The sequence below is a fragment of the Pseudophryne corroboree genome, chromosome 6, assembly GCF_028390025.1.
Source record: "Pseudophryne corroboree isolate aPseCor3 chromosome 6, aPseCor3.hap2, whole genome shotgun sequence".
Taxonomy (NCBI): Eukaryota; Metazoa; Chordata; class Amphibia; order Anura; family Myobatrachidae; genus Pseudophryne; species Pseudophryne corroboree.
In genome coordinates this window covers 141482390-141509320 of record NC_086449.1, presented here as the reverse complement: position 1 = coordinate 141509320, position 26931 = coordinate 141482390, and the positions used below count along the sequence as shown (strand labels likewise).

General features: G+C 45.5%; 1 protein-coding gene across 1 annotated transcript; it reads right to left on the bottom strand.

Moving 5' to 3' along the window:
- LOC134936728 (peptidyl-prolyl cis-trans isomerase-like) lies at positions 1 to 26534 on the bottom strand. Its single transcript, XM_063931924.1, has 5 exons — positions 26327 to 26534; positions 3759 to 3789; positions 3271 to 3359; positions 1863 to 2035; positions 1 to 1750 (listed from the first exon to the last, which is right to left on the bottom strand). Exons 1-5 carry the CDS (start codon positions 26393 to 26395, stop codon positions 1600 to 1602), a joined length of 513 nt encoding a protein of 170 aa, XP_063787994.1. The 5' UTR covers positions 26396 to 26534; the 3' UTR covers positions 1 to 1599.
- Positions 26535 to 26931: the final 397 nt, after the last annotated feature.

Below are 26931 nucleotides of genomic sequence, written 5' to 3'. Positions count from 1 at the left end.
TTTAATATATAGACTTTGTATTTTTATTTATAAGTTCAAACATCAAATAAACAGTAAATAAATGTAAGGATCCTGAGCTGGGTCTTCCAGACGTAAACAGTAGACTTGCAGAGTGTTGCTCCTCATACAGTAAATAGTGAGAATGGGACGGCAAAGTCCTCCAGATCTCTGCTTGGAATAGAAGAAGTCACAGGCAGTCTATTATCAAAGGTGTTTAGAGGGAATGATGTTGTTGCTGTTGGACATTGTGTTTTGTCTAATGTGTTGCAAAAATGGGTTGGACGTTGGTAAAGTATAGCGATATTATTACGTAGTAGATGGCACTGCAGCTTTATGAACTTGTTGTAATTGACCATGGCATTAAAAATAATAGAGTTTTTTCGAAATGTTATATTTACTTTTTAATCTAGTCATTATTTAATGTAATAAATGTATATAAATCACACATCGCTATAAACGGGTCCTCTATGGGGATCGGGAGGTCGGCTGTGCTGCGCACAAGGTGCTACCTCCTGGTGCCGACCATTATAGGAGCGTTACAAGCCATTTCTCGGCTCTAGCTGGGTACACACTAGACGATGTGTCTACCTAGCGATATCGGTGGTTCCCGGTATCGGCAAGTTCATACACACTTGTCAATGCAGGCAGTGACGGAGTGATGATTAACTTATTATTATTATTATTATTATTATTATAATAATAATAATAATAATTATTATTATTATTATTATTACTACTCACTTTCAAGGATTTTTCAGCATTTTTTTTATTCTTTTTTCATTAATTTTAAGGTGCAAATTGAAAATTCCACAGCAATGGCATGTATGTTTGCAGAACGGTAGAGGCACTTTAAGGTGAACATAAAACTTTCTCAATAAGGACAGGTGGTTATTGATGTGTGTAATAACATCTCATTATCAAATGCCGTGAAAGGCCTTATGATAACACTATACTGCAGTTTATATTGTCTATTAAAACCCAATGAGACAAATACATTTCTCTTCTGAAAATGAGAAATATTAAACAGAGGTAGTCGCTGACCAGCGCACATGACTTCAGTTATATAGTAAATGTTGGGGTGCAAAATTTTATGTTCAGTCATTGTAAGTTGCAGCCCGCATCTCACACTCTTGCTACAGCTATGGGTGCAGAGGTTACTAGAGGAGTCCACCCATTATCCACACACGGGGCAGTTATAGGCTAGATCAATAATTCATGAGGTAGGATTCTGTTAGTATTATCACTAGTATAAGGCACACATTGCTAGGTGATTGTTAGTCTGCATTCTCGTGAATATTGGTTTAGGCCACAAACAACTGCCTCCAATTTGTATAGCTGACAACTATTACATTATATTTAGACATCTTTTAGTGGACTTGTTGAAAGGCCACATCAATTAATGGGCATCACCCATGATAGATAGTGGGCATTGCCAAGCAATCGATGAGAGCTAGCCACACATTGTTCTTATGGATTAGGCTATGGCAAAAGTTGGCAATGTGGTTCAGAAGCATTACTATTGTGGGCAGCCTTTACTTGTTGAACTATCATATGTGACGAACATATGATGAGTTGGTTCATGCTATATATGCGTTGCTGTCAAGCGGTGGCTGTGTCATCTAGAATGCCACATTCAGAGATAACAATCTTCCTACTGGTCTTCCCACTGTTAGAGCCATAACTTTCCATCTTCTTTATCACCTCCATCCCCTCGACTACATGGCCAAAGACCACATGTTTTCCATTCAGCCTGCAAGATAGAGATTAGTGAAAGAGTAAAATATGTAAATTATTTGTTGCCTCATTTCTCCCTTGCAGACCTCTGCATTGTGTGTTCATACTGTACTGCCCTTTTTTCTTACCAGTCAGCCTTGATGGTTGAGATGAAGAACTGAGAGCCATTGCTGTTGGGTCCTGCGTTGGCCATGGAGAGGATGCCTGGGGTATTGTGTTTTAGGATAAAGTTCTCATCTTCAAACTTGCCACCATAAATTGACTTACCCCCTGTACCATTGTGATTGGTGAAGTCACCACCCTAGAGGTGAGTGAAGGGAAGAGGAAGCAATGGTTGTAATAAGGTTGGTGATCCAAGTGTGGAGAAGTAGGTGGAAACAAAATAATCAGTTCTAGGTGGTTATGGAGAAAAGTGAGTTGGTATGGATATAATACAGTAAGAGGTAGAAATTCTGGTGGTTATGGTGAACAGACAAAAAGTTGGGACGTAATAAGGTAACAGATGGGGATTGTGGTACATATGGAGAAGGGTGATGCATTCAATATCCCGCCTGTCTGGATCCCGACCACCGTGATACCGACACCTATCCTCCCTCTTGGGGTGTCCACGACACCCCTGGAGGGAGAATAAATAGTGTGGCACGCATAGCGCACCACCGTGCCCACAAGGGGCTTTTTTGCGCTCGCCCCGCTGCCGGCATTCCGGCGCCCGGCATCCCGCTGTCGGGATTCTGACCGCCGGGGTGTCGGGCGCCAGTATATTGATACCAACGCATGGAGAAGACAGTGTAGACTGGGATGTACTGTAGTAATGAAAGATGAGGAAATCCAGATAGTTATGGAGAACAGGTATAAGGCAGGGAACTGAGAAAGTGGGAAGAGACCCACCTACTTATACAGAAGACAGAATTAGAGAAATAGAATAGTAAGTGTATAACCAGGTGGTGGTTACAGAAATAGAAAGAATACAGAGAGATGAAAAAAATGAGAGTAGAGTTTCCAGGCAGTTATCAGTCACAAAATAACATACTGTATGGAGATAGGTGGTTATGGGGAACAGATAGAAGGTTGGGAGATCAGTGGACATGCAAAAGTCAGTGTAAGTTGGAAGATAGTAAGGAAACAGTGGAAATCCAGCTGGCTTTGGAGAACAGAGAGAAAATCAAAATACAGAGATGGAGAAATTGCTAAGTGTATATCCAGGTGGTTATGAAAAAGAAAGGACACAGAGACATATGAGAGGTGGTGTTCTAGGTAGTTATCAACCAGAGAGAAGGTAGGAAGATAATAATGTGAGAGAGGGGGAGATGCAACTTGTTATGAAGAAGAGAAAGACAGCAATAAGATAAACAGGTCAAAGGTAGAGATACAGTTAGTAATGGGAGAAAGAGAGAATATAAGTTAACTGGAAAAAGTGACATGAAATACAGCAAGAAAAATGTTTTGGAAGTGCAGAGACAGTAATGGCAGAGACTACATAGATTTGTATCAAGGAGGTATCTAAAAGTAAAGATGCTTTGTGCCGCCTTGTCTCACCTGGCACATGAAGCTGGGGATGATGCGGTGGAAAGTGCTGCCCTTGTACCCGTAGCCAACTTCCCCTGTGCAAAGTTTAAGAAAGTTTTCTGCAGCGATAAAGGAAAACAAAAAGGGTAATTTAGAACATTGTAAACATTGTAGTACAATACAGTTCGGAAAGAGAAACTTATTCCAAAGATGGTAAAGTCAAAATGGAGAAAGGAATCAAGAGTGACAAGGACTGGACAGATACAATGAGAGAGGTGGACAGGAGAGGATAAAACGCTTGGATATGATGAGTTAGTTATGAGGGAGTGGAACTGTATGTTATCAGCACAATGTAGGTAAATCATCTGTGTATAAGGTGCAGAACAAGTCATTGGGATGCTGTAAGCAGGAGGATCAGAGCACGTGATGTGTGCGGCTGCTGCTGCCTGCAGTGATTGTGCACGTCATACACAGTGAGAGATGCATTTATATCTCAGTGACCTCAATTTGCTGCATACCTGCAGTCTTTGGCACAACATCAAACCGGAGCTAAGGAAGAACGAGAACAGAGATTAGCAAAGCATGATGTATACACAGTGTATGGGGTTATGGTTAGAATAGTACACATTTTCAGCTGTACCTCCCTCTAAGCTAAGCGATCTGGACATTAAAGAAAATGAGTATATCCGGGAGGGGTAAAACAGAGTGCACTAACCCACAGATTCCCAATCTCCTTTATAAACGATGATCAACCTTCCTTCCTCCATCATTAACCATCCAACATCACCTCCTCCCTCATGTATCATCATTAACACCTATAGTCTTCCATCATTAATCTGTCACTATTAACTCCCCCATCATCCTATATATTAATAGCAGAAGGATAACTTTTATGACTGACATATTTCTATGATGCTGTTGTCTGAACATACACCAAATTAAAGGTCTTGATCCGTAGATTTGCAGAAAAATATTGGCGCTGTAATTGTTTGCCTCGTTTCGGAGTTATGTGGCAAAATGTCTACCTGCCATTTACAGTGCATCACCATTGTGCTCTGGAAATGTGACAGCTGGTGAACTCTCCCTGTGCACCTGCTGGGTGACCTGGAATATGTGACCTGCTGGGTGGTCTGACAACTGTGACAGTTATTTGCAGCCGCCCACTAAGCAGGGATTTTTAGAAATTTGACTCCTAGGGGGGTGAAAAGGTGTAAAATGTTCCGCCCAGCAAACCTTTGCCTTTTTGAAACTGGCCACATCTGCTAGTTCATCATTAATCCCCTTTCCCTCGCCCATTCTACTTCGCCCCCACTGATCCTCATAATATCATCTACCCTCAGTCACAGTCATACAGGTGCAGTAATGCTCTTTTGCATGTTCTCAGAGCTGTGGTGTAAGTGATAGTTGTTGGTGCCCCTTTCTGCTTGCATTTACTACTAACACCCCCAGGGCCGGCGCTTCAACTAGACAGCTTTAGGCAGCTGCCTATGGGCGATGGGACCTGAGGGGGCGGCCTGCTGAGGCTGCCTGAAATAAAAAATAAAGATGTCTCTGAAAGACCAGGGTTCTATTGGCGGGCCTAATGCAGAGCAGTGTTTGTGACCAGACAGCTGCTCAGGGAGTCAGGCACAAGAGACTCCCAGCCATAGAGATCAGCACCAGGGATAGAGGATGCAATGCTGTCAGTCTCACAGGCAGGAAGACAGAGCGTCATGGTGACATTGTGCATGCACAGAAGCTGTAACTGGCCGGCACTGTTAGCTCCTGGAGAGGAGTGTCGCTTGTAGTTTGCTAAGTTCTCACCGGTTACTGCCAAGAAACATGGCCAAACCACCCCGACCAGAGCCGCTTACACAGCGTTGGATAAGAGCCAGAGCTGCCTGGCGGAAGAGGAGAAACTAGTCCGAGGTGAGGAAAGACCCCCTACCCCCCCCCCCCCTCCCCTGGCTCGTACAGCGCTGGACCACCAGCGCAGTGCGGAATCCTGTATTCACCCTTCTTTCCTATTTCCCCAGGTACCGTGTCACCCCCCCCCCCTCATGTCCCCAGGTCCTGTGTCCCTACTCCCCCTCTCACGTCCCCAGGACCCATGATACCTTCTCCCCCCCTCATGTGCCTGGGTGGGTCCTGTGTCCCAACTCCCCCTCTCCACCCCCCCCCCCCATGTCACCACCTTCCCCCTCATGTGCCAAGGTACTGTGTCCCTCCTCCCCCTCTCCACCCCCCTCATGTCCCCAGGTCCTGTGTCCCTCCTCCCCCTCTCCACCCCCCCATGTCCCCAGGTCCGGTGTCCCTCCTCCCCTCTCCCCCTTATGTCTTGTTTCACCCCCCCCTTCCTCATGTCCACAGGTCCTGTGTCTTTCCTTTGCCTGCCCCACTTATGTCTAATGTCAACCCCTCATGTGACCAGTTCCCTTGTCACTTCCTCACATGTCCCCAGGTCCTGTGTCCCTCCTTCCCTTCCCCCTCATGTCCCATGTCATCCCCTCACCCTTCACGTGCCCAGGTCCTGTGTCACAGCTTCACCAGGCTTGTCCATCCCTGCAACTCTTTGTGGAAGCATGGGCAACTAACAGCAGCACTATATGGACTCATGAGAGTGTGATTGTGACAGCACTGGTGATACCAAGTGCATCCTCCTCTGTGGCTGGAGCCTGGCCTGGTGGGGGCACTGCTGAGGCTGTGTAGTGCTGTCATCCTGGCATGCTGTGTGTGCGTGTGCCTGGTACCTGCTGTCACTACTTGTGTCCTGCAAGGGAGGCAATGGCATATGTACAGTCCGGGCCCTCAGTTAATATTAATTGGTTTTAGATGGTGCAATGCTTCCCCAACTGCTGCACATCCCTGCATTGTAACCCAGTGTTATTTATTTTTGACCTTACAGAAAGAGCTTCACCTAAGACTGCTAGGAGTATGTATATATCACAATACTGCCCCAGTTCCTTCAATTCTCAAAAGACACTGTTCTTCTGATATCATGTTACCTTCCCTCATATACAGTAGGAGGCAGATCATGTTTCAGGGATATCCATACTATACATTGGCTTTGAATATATACAGTGTGATTGTTCATGATGGGGTGTATCTGTTTTGTCCATCAATTTTAGTAGGCCGAAGTTTTGCCTAGGGTGCTAACAAACCTTGCACCGGCCCTGAACACCCCATCCCATCAGTAACCAGACACATACTCACTCCAGGGGCACCAAGATGATAAGGGGTGAGTACGTATTACATGGGCCCGAGCTTGTTAGTAGGACCCGGTCCGGATCATCTCCTAAGGGAGACACAGCCCCTGTGCGGCTGCCTGTGCCCCCTATACAGCGGCGAGGAGGAATGGGGGAGTGTGCACTCGGGATGAAGTCTCTCTTCATAGGTGCCGACTGCTATGGGAGTGGACCTGCCTCCTGCAGATCACATTTACCCTCTGTCACGACCACCGGCCAATTCTCCAGATACACCAATCCGAGAATCACCGTGCGTGACTACTGAATTACTTTAAACCCAAAACTGCCACCAGCAAGATGATTTTAGCGACTAAACGCAAGGCTATCTTCGCTTTGGCCTATACACACAATTATTAATACATCACAAAATCATAGTATGGACCATGAGGCCTTTGGGCATAAGAACACAGACCAGAATTAAAAATTAGATGTTTAATTTCAAGAATATCTTCAGAGCTTCAGTTAAAAAAGAGTGACAAAGATTATGAGAAATATTTAAAAGTAAACAATGATTAGGATACAATTTCAAATAAAACAAAAGGGAAAATAATTTCAGAAAACCTAACTTAGCAGTAGGTGAGCCTTCAGTGTGGAGGGATTTCACAATGTAAAATATATGGTGCATCCCCAGCTCTTGGCTGTTCCCTCAGGAATGAACAACCCAGTGTGGGTGAGAGGGACAGATATAACCCCCTCACAGCTGCAGCCCCCACCGTTTCCTTAACTCACTCAATGCTGTGTACCTGGGCAGTGAGAAACCAGAGTTACTTCTTCCAGCTGGCTTTATTTTAAGTTTCAAGTGGTCAAGTTTCTTGACTTGTGATGTTCCTCCTAACTATAGTTTATAGCTTCTTAGATAAGGTAAGGGCCATAAACTAACCTCTGGCTCCCCACTATACATCAGTGTCATCTACTCTATGTAGCTATGGATTCACTTAGAAGACAGGCTTGCAACCATGTTGTGTCACAGACTCCATTACAATATACACGTAAACATTACATACAAGCAGGGGCGCCAGAATGATTTCACGCAGGGGGGGGGGCAAGTTTGAATTTAATTTTTGCGCCTCTCCTTCAACCTCCGCCCCCCTCCTCCCCCTCCCGTGGTGCCGGTCTCCTCTCCTTCAAACCCCTCCCCCCTCATCAGTGCGGGGGAGCGCTTACCTCTGTATCCCCGTGGACGGCTTTTAAAGTAGTGTGCTGCCGCAGGCAGGGTGCAGTGCCCCTTCTGTACTGGCCGGCTGTCTCTTCTTTGGTGATGCATTACTGGGAGGAGGCGTCGCATTCCGGGACCACAGCCACGCCTCCTCCCAGTAATACATCACCAGTGAAGAGACAGCCGGGCAGTACAGAAGGGGCCCCGCACCCTGCCTGCGGCAGCACATTGCTTTTAAAGTTGTAGCTGCTGACGGGGATGCGGAAGGAAGGGCTCCCCCGCACCAGCGCCTGCGCCTCGATCATGTTTGGGGGGGTCAAGCTGCCCCCTTGCCCCCCCCCCCCCCCATTCCGACGCCTATGCATACAAGTCTTATATCGCTGGATGCAAATGAATGTCCCATTTGTCACACCCTCCACATTCACTTCTGCCACCCCAGCAGCACCCAGATAGGGAGGACCACAGCACATGCCTCCTGGGCTCCCTGCTTATAGCCACTCTGGGGCACATAATGCATAACCTGGAGCAATGGGAGAGATCAGTGTGCTCCCTTCAGGGTTGGTGCCCACGGGCACCGAGAGGCGTGGGGGGAGGTACAAATTACCTGGGCCCAGGGCTGATGAAGTGGCCCTAGTGGGGTCCCAGGTCACCCCCCTTACCTGGCAGCAGCAACAGCTTTTCTCCTCAGCAGTGTGGCCAGGAATGGGCTTAAAAATAAAAAAAATCTGTATTTTTCCCTAAAGGTTCATGGCCACGCCTCCTATGATTTGGCCACACCCCCTGAGAAGTACCTGGGCCCAGCCAGGCTCTCTACTGCCCTGTCGGCACCCGGAGGCAACTGTCTTCCATTGTCTCCTGTAGTTACGTCTCTGACTCAGAGGAGGACTGAGTATTTATGTCACACTCATTAATCAGAAAGGAAATAATCTGTGATCAGTTCCCCTCTGAGCATGTTTAAAGTTGCCACGTCTGAATGCCAGGCCAGTTTTATGGTGCTGAATATATACTTATATCTGAACAATACAGAAAACTCTGCTTCTATGGCAATGTCTGACCGCACTAAGGTGCAGATTCGGTAACCCGCAGCAAGTACTGTACTAAGACATTGTACAGTAATAAGCTGCATTTTTCCCCCCAATATAATCAGAAAGTTGATTCATTCCGTTCACTTTGAAATGTCAAGTCGCAGTCATCGTGCATTGGCCCTCATTCCGAGTTGTTCGCTCGTTAGTGGTTTTCGCAACGGAGCGATTTGTCGCAAACTGCGCATGTGCAATGTTCGCAGTGCATCTGCGCCAAGAAATTTGCCAAAAAGTTAGGTATTTTACTCACGGCTTAATGAAGAAATTTCTTCGTTCTGGTGATCGGAGTGTGATTGACAGGAAGTGGGTGTTTCTGGGCGGAAACTGGCCGTTTTATGGGTGTGTGCGGAAAAACGCTGCCGTTTCTGGGAAAAACGCGGGAGTGGCTGGAGAAACGGGGGAGTGTCTGGGCGAACGCTGGGTGTGTTTGTGACGTCAAACCAGGAACGAAACTGACTGAACTGATCGCAGTGGCAGAGTAAGTCCCGAGCTACTCAGAAACTGCAAAGAAATTTCTATTTGCAATTATGCGAATCTTTTGTTCGCAATTCTGCAAAGCTAAGATACACTCCCAGAGGGCGGCGGCTTAGCGTGTGCAATGCTGCTAAAAGCAGCTAGCGAGTGAACAACTCGGAATGAGGGCCATTGTGTCAAGTATGTATGTGAAGTGTATGATAACACCCTGAACCCCCAACCTAGTGGAAAATAAGGTAGTATGTGGGTATAAGGACGGTGTAGGAGGCTGTTAGCGGACATAAGAAAAGTATAGGATATAGGAGGTTGCTAGCAGGTGTCACTTAATGAATGGAAAATAATAATAGCCAGCATGTGTATTTCAGCCAAGAAAAGTGTTTTTAGGTGCATATAAATTAGAGATGAGCGCCTGAAATTTTTCGGGTTTTGTGTTTTGGTTTTGGGTTCGGTTCCGCGGCCGTGTTTTGGGTTCGACCGCGTTTTGGCAAAACCTCACCGAATTTTTTTTGTCGGATTCGGGTGTGTTTTGGATTCGGGTGTTTTTTTCAAAAAACACTAAAAAACAGCTTAAATCATTGAATTTGCGGTCATTTTGATCCCATAGTATTATTAACCTCAATAACCATAATTTATACTCATTTTCAGTCTATTCTGAACACCTCACACCTCACAATATTATTTTTAGTCCTAAAATTTGCACCGAGGTCGCTGTGTGACTAAGATAAGCGACCCAAGTGGCCGACACAAACACCTGGCCCATCTAGGAGTGGCACTGCAGTGTCACGCAGGATGGCCCTTCAAAAAAATACTCCCCAAACAGCACATGACGCAAAGAAAAAAAGAGGCGCAATGAGGTAGCAGACTGTGTGAGTAAGACTAGCGACCCTAGTGGCCGACACAAACACCGGGCCCATCTAGGAGTGGCACTGCAGTGTCACGCAGGATGTCCCTTCCAAAAAACCCTCCCCAAACAGCACATGACGCAAAGAAAAAAAGAGGCGCAATGAGGTAGCTGACTGTGTGAGTAAGACTAGCGACCCTAGTGGCCGACACAAACACCGGGCCCATCTAGGAGTGGCACTGCAGTGTCACGCAGGATGGCCCTTCCAAAAAACCCTCCCCAAACAGCACATGACGCAAAGAAAAAGAAAAGAAAAAAGAGGTGCAAGATGGAATTGTCCTTGGGCCCTCCCACCCACCCTTATGTTGTATAAACAAAACAGGACATGCACACTTTAACCAACCCATCATTTCAGTGACAGGGTCTGCCACACGACTGTGACTGATATGACGGGTTGGTTTGGACCCCCCCCAAAAAAGAATCAATTAATCTCTCCTTGCACAAACTGGCTCTACAGAGGCAAGATGTCCACCTCATCATCACCCTCCGATATATCACCGTGTACATCCCCCTCCTCACAGATTATCAATTCGTCCCCACTGGAATCCACCATCTCAGCTCCCTGTATACTTTGTGGAGGCAATTGCTGCTGGTCAATGTCTCCGCGGAGGAATTGATTATAATTCATTTTAATGAACATCATCTTCTCCACATTTTCTGGATGTAACCTCGTACGCCGATTGCTGACAAGGTGAGCGGCGGCACTAAACACTCTTTCGGAGTACACACTTGTGGGAGGGCAACTTAGGTAGAATAAAGCCAGTTTGTGCAAGGGCCTCCAAATTGCCTCTTTTTCCTGCCAGTATAAGTACGGACTGTGTGACGTGCCTACTTGGATGCGGTCACTCATATAATCCTCCACCATTCTATCAATGTTGAGAGAATCATATGCAGTGACAGTAGACGACATGTCCGTAATCGTTGTCAGGTCCTTCAGTCCGGACCAGATGTCAGCATCAGCAGTCGCTCCAGACTGCCCTGCATCACCGCCAGCGGGTGGGCTCGGAATTCTGAGCCTTTTCCTCGCACCCCCAGTTGCGGGAGAATGTGAAGGAGGAGATGTTGACAGGTCGCGTTCCGCTTGACTTGACAATTTTGTCACCAGCAGGTCTTTCAACCCCAGCAGACTTGTGTCTGCCGGAAAGAGAGATCCAAGGTAGGCTTTAAATCTAGGATCGAGCACGGTGGCCAAAATGTAGTGCTCTGATTTCAACAGATTGACCACCCGTGAATCCTTGTTAAGCGAATTAAGGGCTCCATCCACAAGTCCCACATGCCTAGCGGAATCGCTCCGTGTTAGCTCCTCCTTCAATGTCTCCAGCTTCTTCTGCAAAAGCCTGATGAGGGGAATGACCTGACTCAGGCTGGCAGTGTCTGAACTGACTTCACGTGTGGCAAGTTCAAAGGGCATCAGAACCTTGCACAACGTTGAAATCATTCTCCACTGCGCTTGAGACAGGTGCATTCCACCTACTATATCGTGCTCAATTGTATAGGCTTGAATGGCCTTTTGCTGCTCCTCCAACCTCTGAAGCATATAGAGGGTTGAATTCCACCTCGTTACCACTTCTTGCTTCAGATGATGGCAGGGCAGGTTCAGTAGTTTTTGGTGGTGCTCCAGTCTTCTGTACGTGGTGCCTGTACGCCGAAAGTGTCCCGCAATTCTTCTGGCCACCGACAGCATCTCTTGCACGCCCCTGTCGTTTTTTAAAAAATTCTGCACCACCAAATTCAAGGTATGTGCAAAACATGGGACGTGCTGGAATTTGCCCATATTTAATGCACACACAATATTGCTGGCGTTGTCCGATGCCACAAATCCACAGGAGAGTCCAATTGGGGTAAGCCATTCCGCGATGATCTTCCTCAGTTGCCGTAAGAGGTTTTCAGCTGTGTGCGTATTCTGGAAAGCGGTGATACAAAGCGTAGCCTGCCTAGGAAAGAGTTGGCGTTTGCGAGATGCTGCTACTGGTGCCGCCGCTGCTGTTCTTGCGGCGGGAGTCCATACATCTACCCAGTGGGCTGTCACAGTCATATAGTCCTGACCCTGCCCTGCTCCACTTGTCCACATGTCCGTGGTTAAGTGGACATTGGGTACAACTGCATTTTTTAGGACACTGGTGAGTCTTTTTCTGACGTCCGTGTACATTCTCGGTATCGCCTGCCTAGAGAAGTGGAACCTAGATGGTATTTGGTAACGGGGGCACACTGCCTCAATAAATTGTCTAGTTCCCTGTGAACTAACGGCAGATACCGGACGCACGTCTAACACCAACATAGTTGTCAAGGCCTCAGTTATCCGCTTTGCAGCAGGATGACTGCTGTGATATTTCATCTTCCTCGCAAAGGACTGTTGAACAGTCAATTGCTTACTGGAAGTAGTACAAGTGGGCTTACGACTTCCCCTCTGGGATGACCATCGACTCCCAGCAGCAACAACAGCAGCGCCAGCAGCAGTAGGCGTTACACGCAAGGATGCATCGGAGGAATCCCAGGCAGGAGAGGACTCGTCAGAATTGCCAGTGACATTGCCTGCAGGACTATTGGCATTCCTGGGGAAGGAGGAAATTGACACTGAGGGAGTTGGTGGGGTGGTTTGCGTGAGCTTGGTTACAAGAGGAAGGGATTTACTGGTCAGTGGACTGCTTCCGCTGTCACCCAAAGTTTTTGAACTTGTCACTGACTTATTATGAATGCGCTGCAGGTGACGTATAAGGGAGGATGTTCCGAGGTGGTTAACGTCCTTACCCCTACTTATTACAGCTTGACAAAGGGAACACACGGCTTGACACCTGTTGTCCGCATTTCTGGTGAAATACTTCCACACCGAAGAGCTGATTTTTTTGGTATTTTCACCAGGCATGTCAACGGCCATATTCCTACCACGGACAACAGGTGTCTCCCCGGGTGCCTGACTTAAACAAACCACCTCACCATCAGAATCCTCCTGGTCAATTTCCTCCCCAGCGCCAGCAACACCCATATCCTCCTCATCCTGGTGTACTTCAACACTGACATCTTCAATCTGACTATCAGGAACTGGACTGCGGGTGCTCCTTCCATCACTTGCAGGGGGCGTGCAAATGGTGGAAGGCGCATGCTCTTCACGTCCAGTGTTGGGAAGGTCAGGCATCGCAACCGACACAATTGGAGTCGGACTCTCCTTGTGGATTTGGGATTTCGAAGAACGCACAGTTCTTTGCGGTGCTACTGCTTTTGCCAGCTTTAGTCTTTTCATTTTTCTAGCGAGAGGCTGAGTGCTTCCATCCTCATGTGAAGCTGAACCACTAGCCATGAACATAGGCCAGGGCCTCAGCCGTTCCTTGCCACTCCGTGTGGTAAATGGCATATTGGCAAGTTTACGCTTCTCCTCCGACAATTTTATTTTAGGTTTTGGAGTCCTTTTTTTACTGATATTTGGTGTTTTGGATTTGACATGCTCTGTACTATGACATTGGGCATCGGCCTTGGCAGACGACGTTGCTGGCATTTCATCGTCTCGGCCATGACTAGTGGCAGCAGCTTCAGCACGAGGTGGAAGTGGATCTTGATCTTTCCCTAATTTTGGAACCTCAACATTTTTGTTCTCCATATTTTAATAGGCACAACTAAAAGGCACCTCAGGTAAACAATGGAGATGGATGGATTGGATACTAGTATACAATTATGGACGGGCTGCCGAGTGCCGACACAGAGGTAGCCACAGCCGTGAACTACCGCACTGTACTGTGTCTGCTGCTAATATATAGACTGGTTGATAAAGAGATAGTATACTCGTAACTAGTATGTATGTATAAAGAAAGAAAAAAAAAACCACGGTTAGGTGGTATATACAATTATGGACGGGCTGCCGAGTGCCGACACAGAGGTAGCCACAGCCGTGAACTACCGCACTGTACTGTGTCTGCTGCTAATATATAGACTGGTTGATAAAGAGATAGTATACTCGTAACTAGTATGTATGTATAAAGAAAGAAAAAAAAAAACACGGTTAGGTGGTATATACAATTATGGACGGGCTGCCGAGTGCCGACACAGAGGTAGCCACAGCCGTGAACTACCGCACTGTACTGTGTCTGTTGCTAATATAGACTGGTTGATAAAGAGATAGTATACTCGTAACTAGTATGTATGTATAAAGAAAGAAAAAAAAACCACGGTTAGGTGGTATATACAATTATGGACGGGCTGCCGAGTGCCGACACAGAGGTAGCCACAGCCGTGAACTACCGCACTGTACTGTGTCTGCTGCTAATATATAGACTGGTTGATAAAGAGATAGTATACTCGTAACTAGTATGTATGTATAAAGAAAGAAAAAAAAACCACGGTTAGGTGGTATATACAATTATGGACGGGCTGCCGAGTGCCGACACAGAGGTAGCCACAGCCGTGAACTACCGCACTGTACTGTGTCTGCTGCTAATATATAGACTGGTTGATAAAGAGATAGTATACTCGTAACTAGTATGTATGTATAAAGAAAGAAAAAAAAACCACGGTTAGGTGGTATATACAATTATGGACGGGCTGCCGAGTGCCGACACAGAGGTAGCCACAGCCGTGAACTACCGCACTGTACTGTGTCTGCTGCTAATATAGACTGGTTGATAAAGAGATAGTATACTCGTAACTAGTATGTATGTATAAAGAAAGAAAAAAAAACCACGGTTAGGTGGTATATACAATTATGGACGGGCTGCCGAGTGCCGACACAGAGGTAGCCACAGCCGTGAACTACCGCACTGTACTGTGTCTGCTGCTAATATAGACTGGTTGATAAAGAGATAGTATACTCGTAACTAGTATGACTATAAAGAAAGAAAAAAAAACCACGGTTAGGTGGTATATACAATTATGGACGGGCTGCCGAGTGCCGACACAGAGGTAGCCACAGCCGTGAACTACCGCACTGTACTGTGTCTGCTGCTAATATATAGACTGGTTGATAAAGAGATAGTATACTCGTAACTAGTATGTATGTATAAAGAAAGAAAAAAAAACCACGGTTAGGTGGTATATACAATTATGGACGGGCTGCCGAGTGCCGACACAGAGGTAGCCACAGCCGTGAACTACCGCACTGTACTGTGTCTGCTGCTAATATAGACTGGTTGATAAAGAGATAGTATACTCGTAACTAGTATGACTATAAAGAAAGAAAAAAAAACCACGGTTAGGTGGTATATACAATTATGGACGGGCTGCCGAGTGCCGACACAGAGGTAGCCACAGCCGTGAACTACCGCACTGTACTGTGTCTGCTGCTAATATATAGACTGGTTGATAAAGAGATAGTATACTCGTAACTAGTATGTATGTATAAAGAAAGAAAAAAAAACCACGGTTAGGTGGTATATACAATTATGGACGGGCTGCCGAGTGCCGACACAGAGGTAGCCACAGCCGTGAACTACCGCACTGTACTGTGTCTGCTGCTAATATAGACTGGTTGATAAAGAGATAGTATACTCGTAACTAGTATGTATGTATAAAGAAAGAAAAAAAAAAACACGGTTAGGTGGTATATACAATTATGGACGGGCTGCCGAGTGCCGACACAGAGGTAGCCACAGCCGTGAACTACCGCACTGTACTGTGTCTGCTGCTAATATAGACTGGTTGATAAAGAGATAGTATACTCGTAACTAGTATGTATGTATAAAGAAAGAAAAAAAAACCACGGTTAGGTGGTATATACAATTATGGACGGGCTGCCGAGTGCCGACACAGAGGTAGCCACAGCCGTGAACTACCGCACTGTACTGTGTCTGCTGCTAATATAGACTGGTTGATAAAGAGATAGTATACTACTAATATTATATATACTGGTGGTCAGGTCACTGGTCACTAGTCACACTGGCAGTGGCACTCCTGCAGCAAAAGTGTGCACTGTTTAATTTTAATATAATATTATGTACTCCTGGCTCCTGCTATAACCTATAACTGGCACTGCAGTGCTCCCCAGTCTCCCCCACAATTATAAGCTGTGTGAGCTGAGCACAGTCAGATATATATATACATTGATGCAGCACACTGGGCTGAGCAGTGCACACAGATATGGTATGTGACTGAGTCACTGTGTGTATCGTTTTTTTCAGGCAGAGAACGGATATATTAAATAAAACAAACAACTGCACTGTCTGGTGGTCACTGTGGTCGTCAGTCACTAAACTCTGCACTCTCTTCTACAGTATCACAGCCTCAGGTCAATCTCTCTCTCTCTCTCTCAACCCTAATCTAAATGGAGAGGACGCCAGCCACGTCCTCTCCCTATCAATCTCAATGCACGTGTGAAAATGGCGGCGACGCGCGGCTCCTTATATAGAATCCGAGTCTCGCGAGAATCCGACAGCGTCATGATGACGTTCGGGCGCGCTCGGGTTAACCGAGCAAGGCGGGAGGATCCGAGTCTGCTCGGATCCGTGAAAAAAACCATGAAGTTCTGGCGGGTTCGGATTCAGAGAAACCGAACCCGCTCATCTCTAATATAAATGTCTTTACTGGGATGTATAAGTGATTATATCAGTGTTTCCCAACTCCAGTCCTCAGGAACCCCTAACAGTGCATATTTTACAGATCTCCTAGTGGTTGCACAGGGGCGTGGTATATTTTGTCGACATTCATCATGAGAATTTTGACATCAGTGTCAAACTGGGGCTTGAAGGGCCCACCAGGGAATTGTAGTTATAGAGGCCCATGCTTAGGGGTGTGGCCAGCCACCACAGAGGCTTGGCTAACTAATAGAGATTGTTTGATTAGATAGCAAATCTTGTTAGTCCCTGCATGATAATGTACCAGATTAATAACAACAATGCACTGTAGTGAATACACCATAGCCCTGTGCAGTATAATGTAACTTATGTATAATTCAAGTGCACAGACTAAAACCTGATCCCTAGAGGAGGGAGTGAGGCCCACCGGCAGTGAGGCCCACCGGGGGTATACTCTATGCCCCTATGGGCCAGTCCGACCCTGGTTGATGTGGTCATAATGTCGACATGCTCTCAATATAGACATTGACCAGGTCAACACTGCTGAAATATTGACAAGATTACAATGTTGACAAAACGTTCCTGCTGGCCTATCAGTGACTTACCTGGCAGCTCCAGCGTTATCTTTCGGTCAGGTGATGGTGACTTGCGGCGGTGTGAGTATGCCTAACCCTCCTCCTAGTACCTAATTCTAGCCTCCTCACCCATATTGGTATCCAGGTGATAGATTTACAGTGTCTAGGTAGATAGTTAATAGGTCGAAACCATATGGTCCACATACAGTAGTTTAACAGATGAAAAGTCGACAGGTACAAAAGGTCGACATACAGTAGTTTAACAGATGAAAGTCGACAGGTACAAAAGGTCAATGGTTGACACACAAGTGGTCGAACTATGGTTTTTGGGTTTTTCAAGACATGCCAACATTTGCTTGATTTACTATCCACGTGGAAATCTGTTGAGAATAGTGATCTTGCCTGAAGCGCGACGAGCGTACACGTTTATACTAATGGAATATTCAAGAAGTGGCCTAAAAAAATCAACTTGTGTTGACCAGTGTCATGTTGACCTTTTCACCCTGACGACCTCCTGTACCTGTCGACCTTAACCACTTATGATCTTTTATCTGTCGATCGTTCGTACCTGAAAACCTAATGCATGTCGGCCATATGTTATTGACCGTCTACCTAGACATTGTAGATCTATTATACCACACCCACTGGCAACAAAACCCTAACCTCCCCTTACCACAGCCTAACCCTAACCCAGGGGTTCCCAACCTCAGTCCTCAAGGCACACTAACAGTCCAGGTTTTAGGGATAGCTATTCTTGAGCATAGGTGACTTAATTGGTACCTCAGTTATTTTGATTTAACTATCTTTGCTGAAGCCTGACTATCACTGAAATCTGGACTGTGTGTGCCTTGAGGACCATGTTTGAAAAACATCGCCCTAACCCTTCACTGCCGGTCCGTGCAGAATGTCGGAGCTTCACATGTTGACATTTCACCACGTACCAACATTATAGCAATGTCGACATCATAACAGTCATCACTGTGAATATTCACATTTTGACTTCATTGTGGTGCACAGGCGTAGTCATCACTCACTGACGCATTTGAAAAGATCCACTGGTGGAGGTATTTATTTTAATTGTAAAACCGAGGAGCTCTATAAAACATGCACTGTTAGCGTTCCCATGGAAAAAAAGGCTAATGCCGCAGGAGGCGCCTGAAGAAAAAATGCACCTCCTGCTGGCATCGCAGATCCGAGTGCTGCGGCTGAAAATGTGGCATCGGATCACCATTGGTTGCAGCTGTCGGCATACATATTGCGGCAATGACAGTAAAGGACACACATGTACTGTAGTGTCATAACTGCCAACCAACTGACCTGGCGGTTTTTTACATGCTGGGTGAAGGGGGAGGGCCAGGCCCCCTAGCAGCCGCACCCTCCACACCTACTATAGCTACGTCCTTGCATGTGCACTTCCCTGGAAGCCCAAACTTGGCTTTGCTGCCGACAGACGGTTTACTTTCTGGCAGCAATAGCACCTTCGATGTATAGGTCAAGGCAATAATATATATTCATAAATAGTCCCGATCATTTTATGTGTGGTACACACTGCTGACCAACTGACCTGACAGATTTCCTAATGATTGAGAACACCCAATATTGGCCCTCATTCCGAGTTGTTCGCTCGCTAGCTGCTTTTAGCAGCAGTGCACACGCTAGGCCGCCGCCCTCTGGGAGTGTATCTTAGCTTAGCAGAAGTGCGAACGAAAGGTTAGCAAAACTGCTCGTAAAAATTTTCATGCAGTTTCTGAGCAGCTCCAAACCTACTCCTACCTTGCGATCACCTCAGTCAGTTTAGTTCCTGCTTTGACGTCACAAACACGCCCTGCGTTCGGTCAGCCACTCCCCCGTTTCCCAAGGCACGCCTGCGTTTTAACCTGACACGCCTGCGTTTTTAAGCACACTCCCGGAAAACGGTCAGTTACCACCCAGAAACACCCACTTCCTGTCAATCACTCACCGATCAACAGAGCAACAGAAAAGCGTCGCTCGACCTTGTGTAAAACTGCATAGTTTTGTGTGAAAGTACTTTGCGTGTGCGCACTGCGGCCCATACGCATGCGCAGAAATGCCGCTCTTTCACCTAACCGCCGCGCTGCGACCGAAAGCAGCTAGCGATCAACTCAGAATGAGGGCCTTTGTACATACGCATTAAACAATCATTGTTCCTTTCCGAACAATGATTGTCTACTCAGAGGTTTGAGAGCTACCAATCGTGACTCTGTATACACTGTCATACACTGTCTCCAAGATGAGTGACCCTTAACCATTGGTACCCAAAGCAACGACTTAAGTTAGTCTAACTGGGTGTGGTTCATTAGGTCGACATGAGTTAGGTCGACATACATTGGGTCAGCCATGTTTGGTCGACATGCATTAGGTCAACATGATCACTAGGTCGACATGGTCATTATGTCGACATGGAAAAAGGTCGACATGAGTTTTTTTTACTTTTTTTGGTGTTGTTCTCTTTGAAAAGGGACGGGGAACTCCAGTTAGTGCCCCGTAACCCCCTGCATGGCTCGCTTCGATTCCCATGCTTCGGGCACGGTGCCTCACTCCGCTACAGCTCGGCATAGGTCACCGTTCCCAATTGTAGTCCACGTGGATCGTTAAGTATGAAAAAGGTCAATAAATGCAAAAAATTGTGAAAAACTCATGTTGACCTTTTCCATGTTGACTTAGTACATGTCGACCTAATGACCATGTCGGCCTAGTGATCATGTTGACCTAATGCATGTTGACCAAACGTGGTCGACCCAATGTATGTCGACCTAATGACCGCCATCCAGTCTAACTGTGGCACAGGCCCTGTTTGTTTGTGCACTGTGAAAATTAAAAAATACAATGCAGCATGTTCCCCTCCCAAAATCCTCCACCAGTCACAAGTCCCTGCCCTGCCCTGCCTGGAGCTGCTTGTCACTATAGCAGAAAAAAACATATACTGTATTACCATGTGACCCAGCGCAGGACGTCTAACTTTGGGCTGGTTAAGGATTTGGTGGGAGCAAGGTCTTTTTTTGTTTATTTATTGTAGGTTTTAAACCATACATTTATTATGTGTTTCGTTTGTGTGTGAAGTGTATTATATTATGCATACCTCCCAACACGACCCTCTCCAGGAGGGACACAATGCTCTGCTTCTGGACTTTTCTCTTAATTTATGATTGTAAGATTGCCATCACCGGTTTTGAACAGGTTAATGGATAAGAAAGGTATTTCAGCACAAGTGATGGCAATCATAAATTAAGAGGGACGTCCAGGAACAGAACATTGTGTCCCTCATGGAGAGGGTCATGTTGGGAGGTATGTATTAGGGATGTGGTCAATATGCCAGCTATCAGGATCCCGGAAGCCAAAATACCGACACCCATCAGAATGCTGACGCCGGAACTCAGAAAAAGTTCAGCAGATCGATGACGGAATCCCGACAGCCGACTAATACTGTAGCCTTAGCTACATTTATGGTTGGCAGAGTCATTTCTTAGCTGATTATTTAGGCATAAAATGTTAGATCTATGCCTTGTACATAAATGATATACCTCGTGCATGTTATTCTAGTTCTGTATGTACATCTATACCAGGAAGGGTTGGCAATGCTCCCAGTGATAGATTATACCTTCCAGTCCTAGATTCCGCCCTGACACAATGTAACGTCATAGCTCCGCCCACAGGCAGCAGCACCCTGGGGCGACAGACACTGCAGTGTGCTCAGCCTAATTCCTGCAGAAAACTAAAGAGAGCAACTGACACACTGCAGATACATCTTATCACGCAGGCTCCCATTCTCCATACTGCTGCTATAGACTCTCTTAAGCCGCCTTGAGCTGAATGTTGCTTAGAAAATGCATGCAGCTGTGTGGAGTTGCTACCATTTAACCCCTTATATGCTGGCATGTTAAGCCAGGGATAGTAACCAGTTCATGATAGACATGCTGAGGGTGGAGGGGGTTTAAAGTGGCTCCAGGGCGGCTGGTTGCGGATTAGTCAGATTGGAGAAGTAATTCCAGCGTCCTTCTTTTAATCAGTCGACATCTGCTCCTATATTTTTGTATGGCCCATCGCATACCCATATGTTCAGTATGCATACTCGCTGTGTCAGCTATGTACATTACCTCTGCACAGCCCCAGTACATTACCTCTGCACATCCTTTTCTGACGCTTCTGTAAATAGTCAACATTTAATGTGTGTATGACACATACAGCTGCATAGACATCCACGTACTCCACAGTGCTATATATTGGGAAGCTACAGATCCACAGATGATACATCTAGATGAAACAATAGGGGATCAGAAGTCTGCCCCAGGAGCTTACAATTTATTAGCAATGTCTAACTGATACAAGAGGTAGAGGTATCATAGCAGTCCAGTGTCATCCCTTTGATCTTTGAGTAGAATGTACTTCCATTGTTTCAAGGCTTAGCCAGCTATGGGGGCATCCCTGATGTCGGTTAGTTGAGCCGAAAGCATGAAATCTATTCTTTCCCAAGCAGTAAAGGAATCTGTGTACTGGCGTCTCGTCCATTTGCACATTTCTGCTTTGACGTTATACCGAGTCCTAATGCTATGGATCATTGCACCAGTCGCAGCAGCTATTATTAGATATCTCCCAGCAATGAATAACTTCAATAGCTCTTTTTTGCTTAGATTGTAAGCTCTTTTGAGCTGGGGTCTTATATCTTGCTTTGTCTCCATTTGGTATGCATGTTAGCTCTGCTGTAATGTGTAATATAACATGTCTTGCATTACATGTCGTTCATATAATGTACTATATGCATAACCATAAAAAAAAGGGAACATTTGCTGTAGGTGCATAAGTGTTTGTGTTTTGGGCACTCAGATCTTCAGCCAATCTCATCTGTTGGCCACACACCTTTTGTTCCACATATTCATTCTGATCAGATTGTATTGGATTGTAATTGGCTTGGAGGATAGTTTTGTGGTTTACGCATGGTCCAATAATCCATTGGCAAATGCTGCACGTGATTGGTTAGTATAAAAGGCTACCTTTTTAATATTTTACTTTATATGCTGACTTGCTATAGTACAACCGTTTGGTAAAATAATATAACACAGTGGTTCCACTCAATGAAGTCACAGGGGCACTGCGGGGCTGGGCTAGGACTTCATCATTTCGCTAATACTTGGCTGTGACTGGCCACTGACCTTGGGGATGACTGAGATGTGCATACACTTACTCTATGCATTGCAACCCAGTGAACAACAGACTGCATCCTGGGTAGGGATGGCCATTAGAAATGTTGCCTAACGATGGCATATAACCAACTTATCTAAACCATTCGATGGTGCACTTGTGTGCATGTGTAAATGAGCTTTGCCCTGAGCCACTGTTTTTCCCTGTGGTGTATTACATCACCAAATATCGGGAAAACACACATTGGAAGGAAACAAATGATAGCGGCAACCATCGCAATCCAGCTATTGCATGCCAAAACCATTACCAACGAGCTGAAAACATTGATGATTACTGATGATCATTCTTAACACGGATACATAATATAAGATTATCTATCCAATCTGGTTGGAACGAAAATCTGGTAACGTATGGGAGCAAATCACAATTGACCAAACACTACAACATACAAAAATGGACGTTCAGACAAATTGGTAGTATCCATTTGATTTAACTAATTCATCTGAACGACCAATGTTAACCATTTTTAAGTTTTTGGAAGCAAACGGACAATTGTCATTTGCTCCCATACATTACCAGATTTTATCTCCAATCAGAAAAATTGGACAGATAATCTTTAAGTGTGTATTCACCTTAAAACTGGGGTGGGCAGGTTGCATGGTACACTGAAGAGGTTGCACAGGTATATAAAATGATTGCATTTTTGTCAGTAAATCTGTATTGTGCATTAACCCATACAAAACCATGCATGGTGCTCAAAGCACAGAAGATCTAAAACGCGGTCCTCAAGGCACCCCAGCGAACCAGGTTTTCAGGATATCCATAAATCAGCACAGATCGTTAATCAAATTGACTGAGGTACTAATTAAGTCACCTGTGGTCAAGCATGGATATACTTAAAACCTGGACCGTTGGGGTGCCTTGAGGACCGTGTTTGAGAACCTCTGTCATAGCGATTCTTAGGCGATTACAGGACACTGACCAGGTCACTCTTAAAGTGCCTGTGAGATGTGCGCAGAGCTGGCAGACTAGGCTAAACCACTGGAAAAAAAATTTGTATAAATTCTTTATTTTCAAAGGAAGTTTTTCAGAACAAAATAGCCACATAAGGAACATGTACAAATTAATGATACAAATAGTACGCTATGGATTAAAGGCACATAAAAACATGAGAACAGATAACACGGTCCTCCAAAATATGTATCCATTAAAAATGATAAACCAATAACGTACAGAAAATATGTTTAAAATAAAAAAATAAGGAGTATCAGATTCCATTATAGTCAAAAATAAAGAGAAAAAAAATTTTTTTAAAGGGGAAAAAGAAGACGTGAGAGGGGACAGAGAACAAAGGAGATGCAAGAAAGAGAAAGAGAGATCCACTCGGCTGGAAGGAACCATCAATAAGGGTAACTAAATCAGTGTCAAACAACACCAATACTACATCACCACCAACAGGAAAGGGGGTAAATGATAAGATCCCAAATTTGAACTATAGACATGGTAAGCCGTCTCCGACACTACTGATGAGGTGGCACAGGAATCATGGTCAGAAAGGACGGTGATAGTTTAAAGTCCATCCAGCTGAGCCACATACAGTATGTACCATGTCTTTCGGGGGTGTAAAATAATATATTTCGTCCATGGACATATAAAAGTCAACCACTGGAAATTGAATGGTGATTTACAGTGAGTATTTACAAAGACCAATGTGAAACATAAGGGTGGCAGTTTCCAGTCAGATTCCGGGACCTGAGAAGCTGTGCCCTGCCCGTCCCATTAGTACTTGTGCTTAATTAAATATGAATGTGTTGTTCTTTTGCAGCAACTAAGTTGTTAGGACATAAACCGTTATTAACTATTAAGCTGTTTGGGCCTTACTATCTAATATAACAAGACTGTTAGGTATTTCTTTTGGCCGAGGAGCACAGTATTAGAGTGGAACCATCGGTATAGTCATACTTATCAATAGGGGAGATGTACTAAGCAGTGAAAACAGTGGAGAAGTGAGCCAGTTGAGAAGTTTCCAGTGGCAACCAATCAGCATTGATGTAACATTTATAGTTTGCATACTATAAAATTATACAGAGCAAATGATTGGTTGCCATAGGCATCTTCTCCACTGGCTCTCCTCTCCACTCTTATCACTGATTAGTACATCTCCCCCAAGCTCTACAGGCATCCCAGAGGGCAGGCACAGGGGGAACTGCAGGAGTGTGCTACAGGGAACCGTGTCATCGCGGCTCAAGGCCACAATTGGTGGACTCGGGCAACAGGTGTGAGGCCGTGATTCACAGTTAAACTGCGTCAAACCCCTGGACGGCCCACTTCCCCAGTGACATAGGCAGATCCAGAAGGCTGGATCGAGAGACTAGAAAACTATGGTATAACAGATTATCATGGATCTCCATTGTTGCCAGCACTATTACAGTGTAATACATATTTTGGGATATCCCCAAGGATATGTCAGCTGTTATTAGAATCAGATTATACTGGCATCTCTAGGTTCTCACTCATTACCATAGCGACGTCATAGCGGATTTTATACATTCAGTACAGCACGGTGGTCTCACAATTCACCAGGAAGCAAATCAGATGGCTCCCACACCTCACTGTGGGGGTAATTCAGATCTGATAGTAGATGTACTAAATTTAGCACATCTATGATCACCTACTTCGACATGTGGGGGGACGCCCAGCACAGGGCTAGCCCGCCCCGCATGTCAGGCCCCAAGGGTGCAAAGCATTACACAGCGGCGATGCTTTTGCACCCGCTGAGTAGCTCCCTGCCAGCACAGCTCCTGCGCAGTGGCAGGCCACTACCCGCCATGTCCCGGGTCGCTGCGGCTGTTTGTGACGTCACGCAGCCGCCGGGCCCACCCCCGCAATGGTCTGGTCACGCCTGCGTTGTCCGGACCGTGCCCCGCCAATGGCGTTCTAACGCGGTTGGCGTGCCCCCTCCTGCCCCACGACCACCTCTGACTTATTGATCGCAGCCCTGAGATGCTGTTAGCATCTCACTGGCCTCCCGTAGTGCGCACGTGCAGTGCAACTCCGCAATGGGCTCAGTGATGCAGTCTGAATTAGGAACTGTGTCGTCCTGTGATCGTTACTGACAACTCTTACTGGTTAAACAGTATACAGTGGATAAAGAGTTTACAGTACAAATCACATAATTCTTTCTATCTATCTATCTATCTATCTATCTCATACATCTAATATGAAAAATTACACATATGAATGTGGCAATCTTATTCTATAATAATCGCATCAGTTTTGACATTATTTGGTACAGGACTAAAAAGCCTAAAATGCCAGCTGCCACCTACAGATGCTGCAATTACTGTACATCAGACAATCCCAGGAAACTAATACAAGTGTAGCCTGTACCCAAAGTTATATGTTATGATATACTGAATTAATATTGTATCAACTGGAGAAATTCTCCCAAGGAGAAATTTCCCAACGGGCATTTAAAACAGCACAACACAACTTGTGCCTCTCTGTAAGCACCTAGTGATGTCATGCTGAAACAAAACGACGGGCCTGTACAAGTCACACAGGTGACCTACAAAGCTTGCTGTGGAAAAGTGGTACAGTCATTTGTGTCTATGCTAAATACCATGGTGTAATAGAGGCTGAGGCTAGGGTGATGTTGAAAGTACAAAGAATTTTCATAGGTTAGCATTAAATTATAGGGGGGTGGTGGTGGGGGGATTTGCTGGACTGAGCATCCTAATTTTAACTATAATAAGAGGTGCTAGTGTGCTGAGACTTGTAGTGCTGCACAGAAAAAAAAGAGAAAATGCAGAAGTGATACCTAGTCACATATCCTGGCTTACAAAAGAAGTGCTGTTGTGCCGCCATTACAAACAGTATTGACCAGGGCTATCTAAACAATTCTTGGCTCGCCCTGGCCGCAAACTAGAGCCAAGGAAGAACGAGCCCCCACCCTGACCCAGTTTTCCAAACCACTGCAGCTCTCATATATAGTAAAATATAAGAATAAAGCAATCACTGTACCTCCATCACTACACGGCCAAGAGGAATCCCATCCGCACTTATGTCAAAAAATACCCGTTTGTTTTCCATGATGAATCCAGTCACTTTGTGAGGTCTCAGGGATGCTGAGCAGAGATCCCCGTGTCCACTCTTATATATGTAGACATACCACTGCCTGCTGTGTCAATCACACACAATAACACATAATGCCTCCCTCCCCTTCCCCCGTAGCACTGAACCCAAGAATATTTGATACTAGCTCAGTATATTCCCTTCCTAATCCCATTGGATATATTGTGGGTAGCACCAAATGCTGTGTGATTAGGGTGGGGGAGTGGGTTCAATGAACACAAAGCTATTTCCGTCACCTCATCTGACAACTAAACTAGAATTGTGCAGGCATGTAACTCACAAGTGGCCATATTTTGCAGGGACAGTCCGTGATTTCAACAAAATCACCTGTACTTATTTTATTCACAATTGTCCCTATGTTTACATATTTTCTGATAAAAAAAAAACTTTTTTTTTCTCCAAAAGTTGCCCCTAACATTGACAGACAAGAGGACTGTATACTAGAGATGAGCGCCGGAAATTTTTCGGGTTTTGTGTTTTGGTTTTGGGTTCGG

Coding starts and splice junctions, on each gene's coding strand:
- LOC134936728 (XM_063931924.1), bottom strand. CDS start 26,395: ATGGAAAACAAACGGGTATTTTTTGACATAAGTGCGGATGGGATTCCT. Junction 3,360..3,758: donor TGTTGTGCCAAAGACTGCAG/GTATGCAGCAAA, acceptor TTATCGCTGCAG/AAAACTTTCTTAAACTTTGC. Junction 2,036..3,270: donor TCCCCAGCTTCATGTGCCAG/GTGAGACAAGGC, acceptor ACTCACCTCTAG/GGTGGTGACTTCACCAATCA.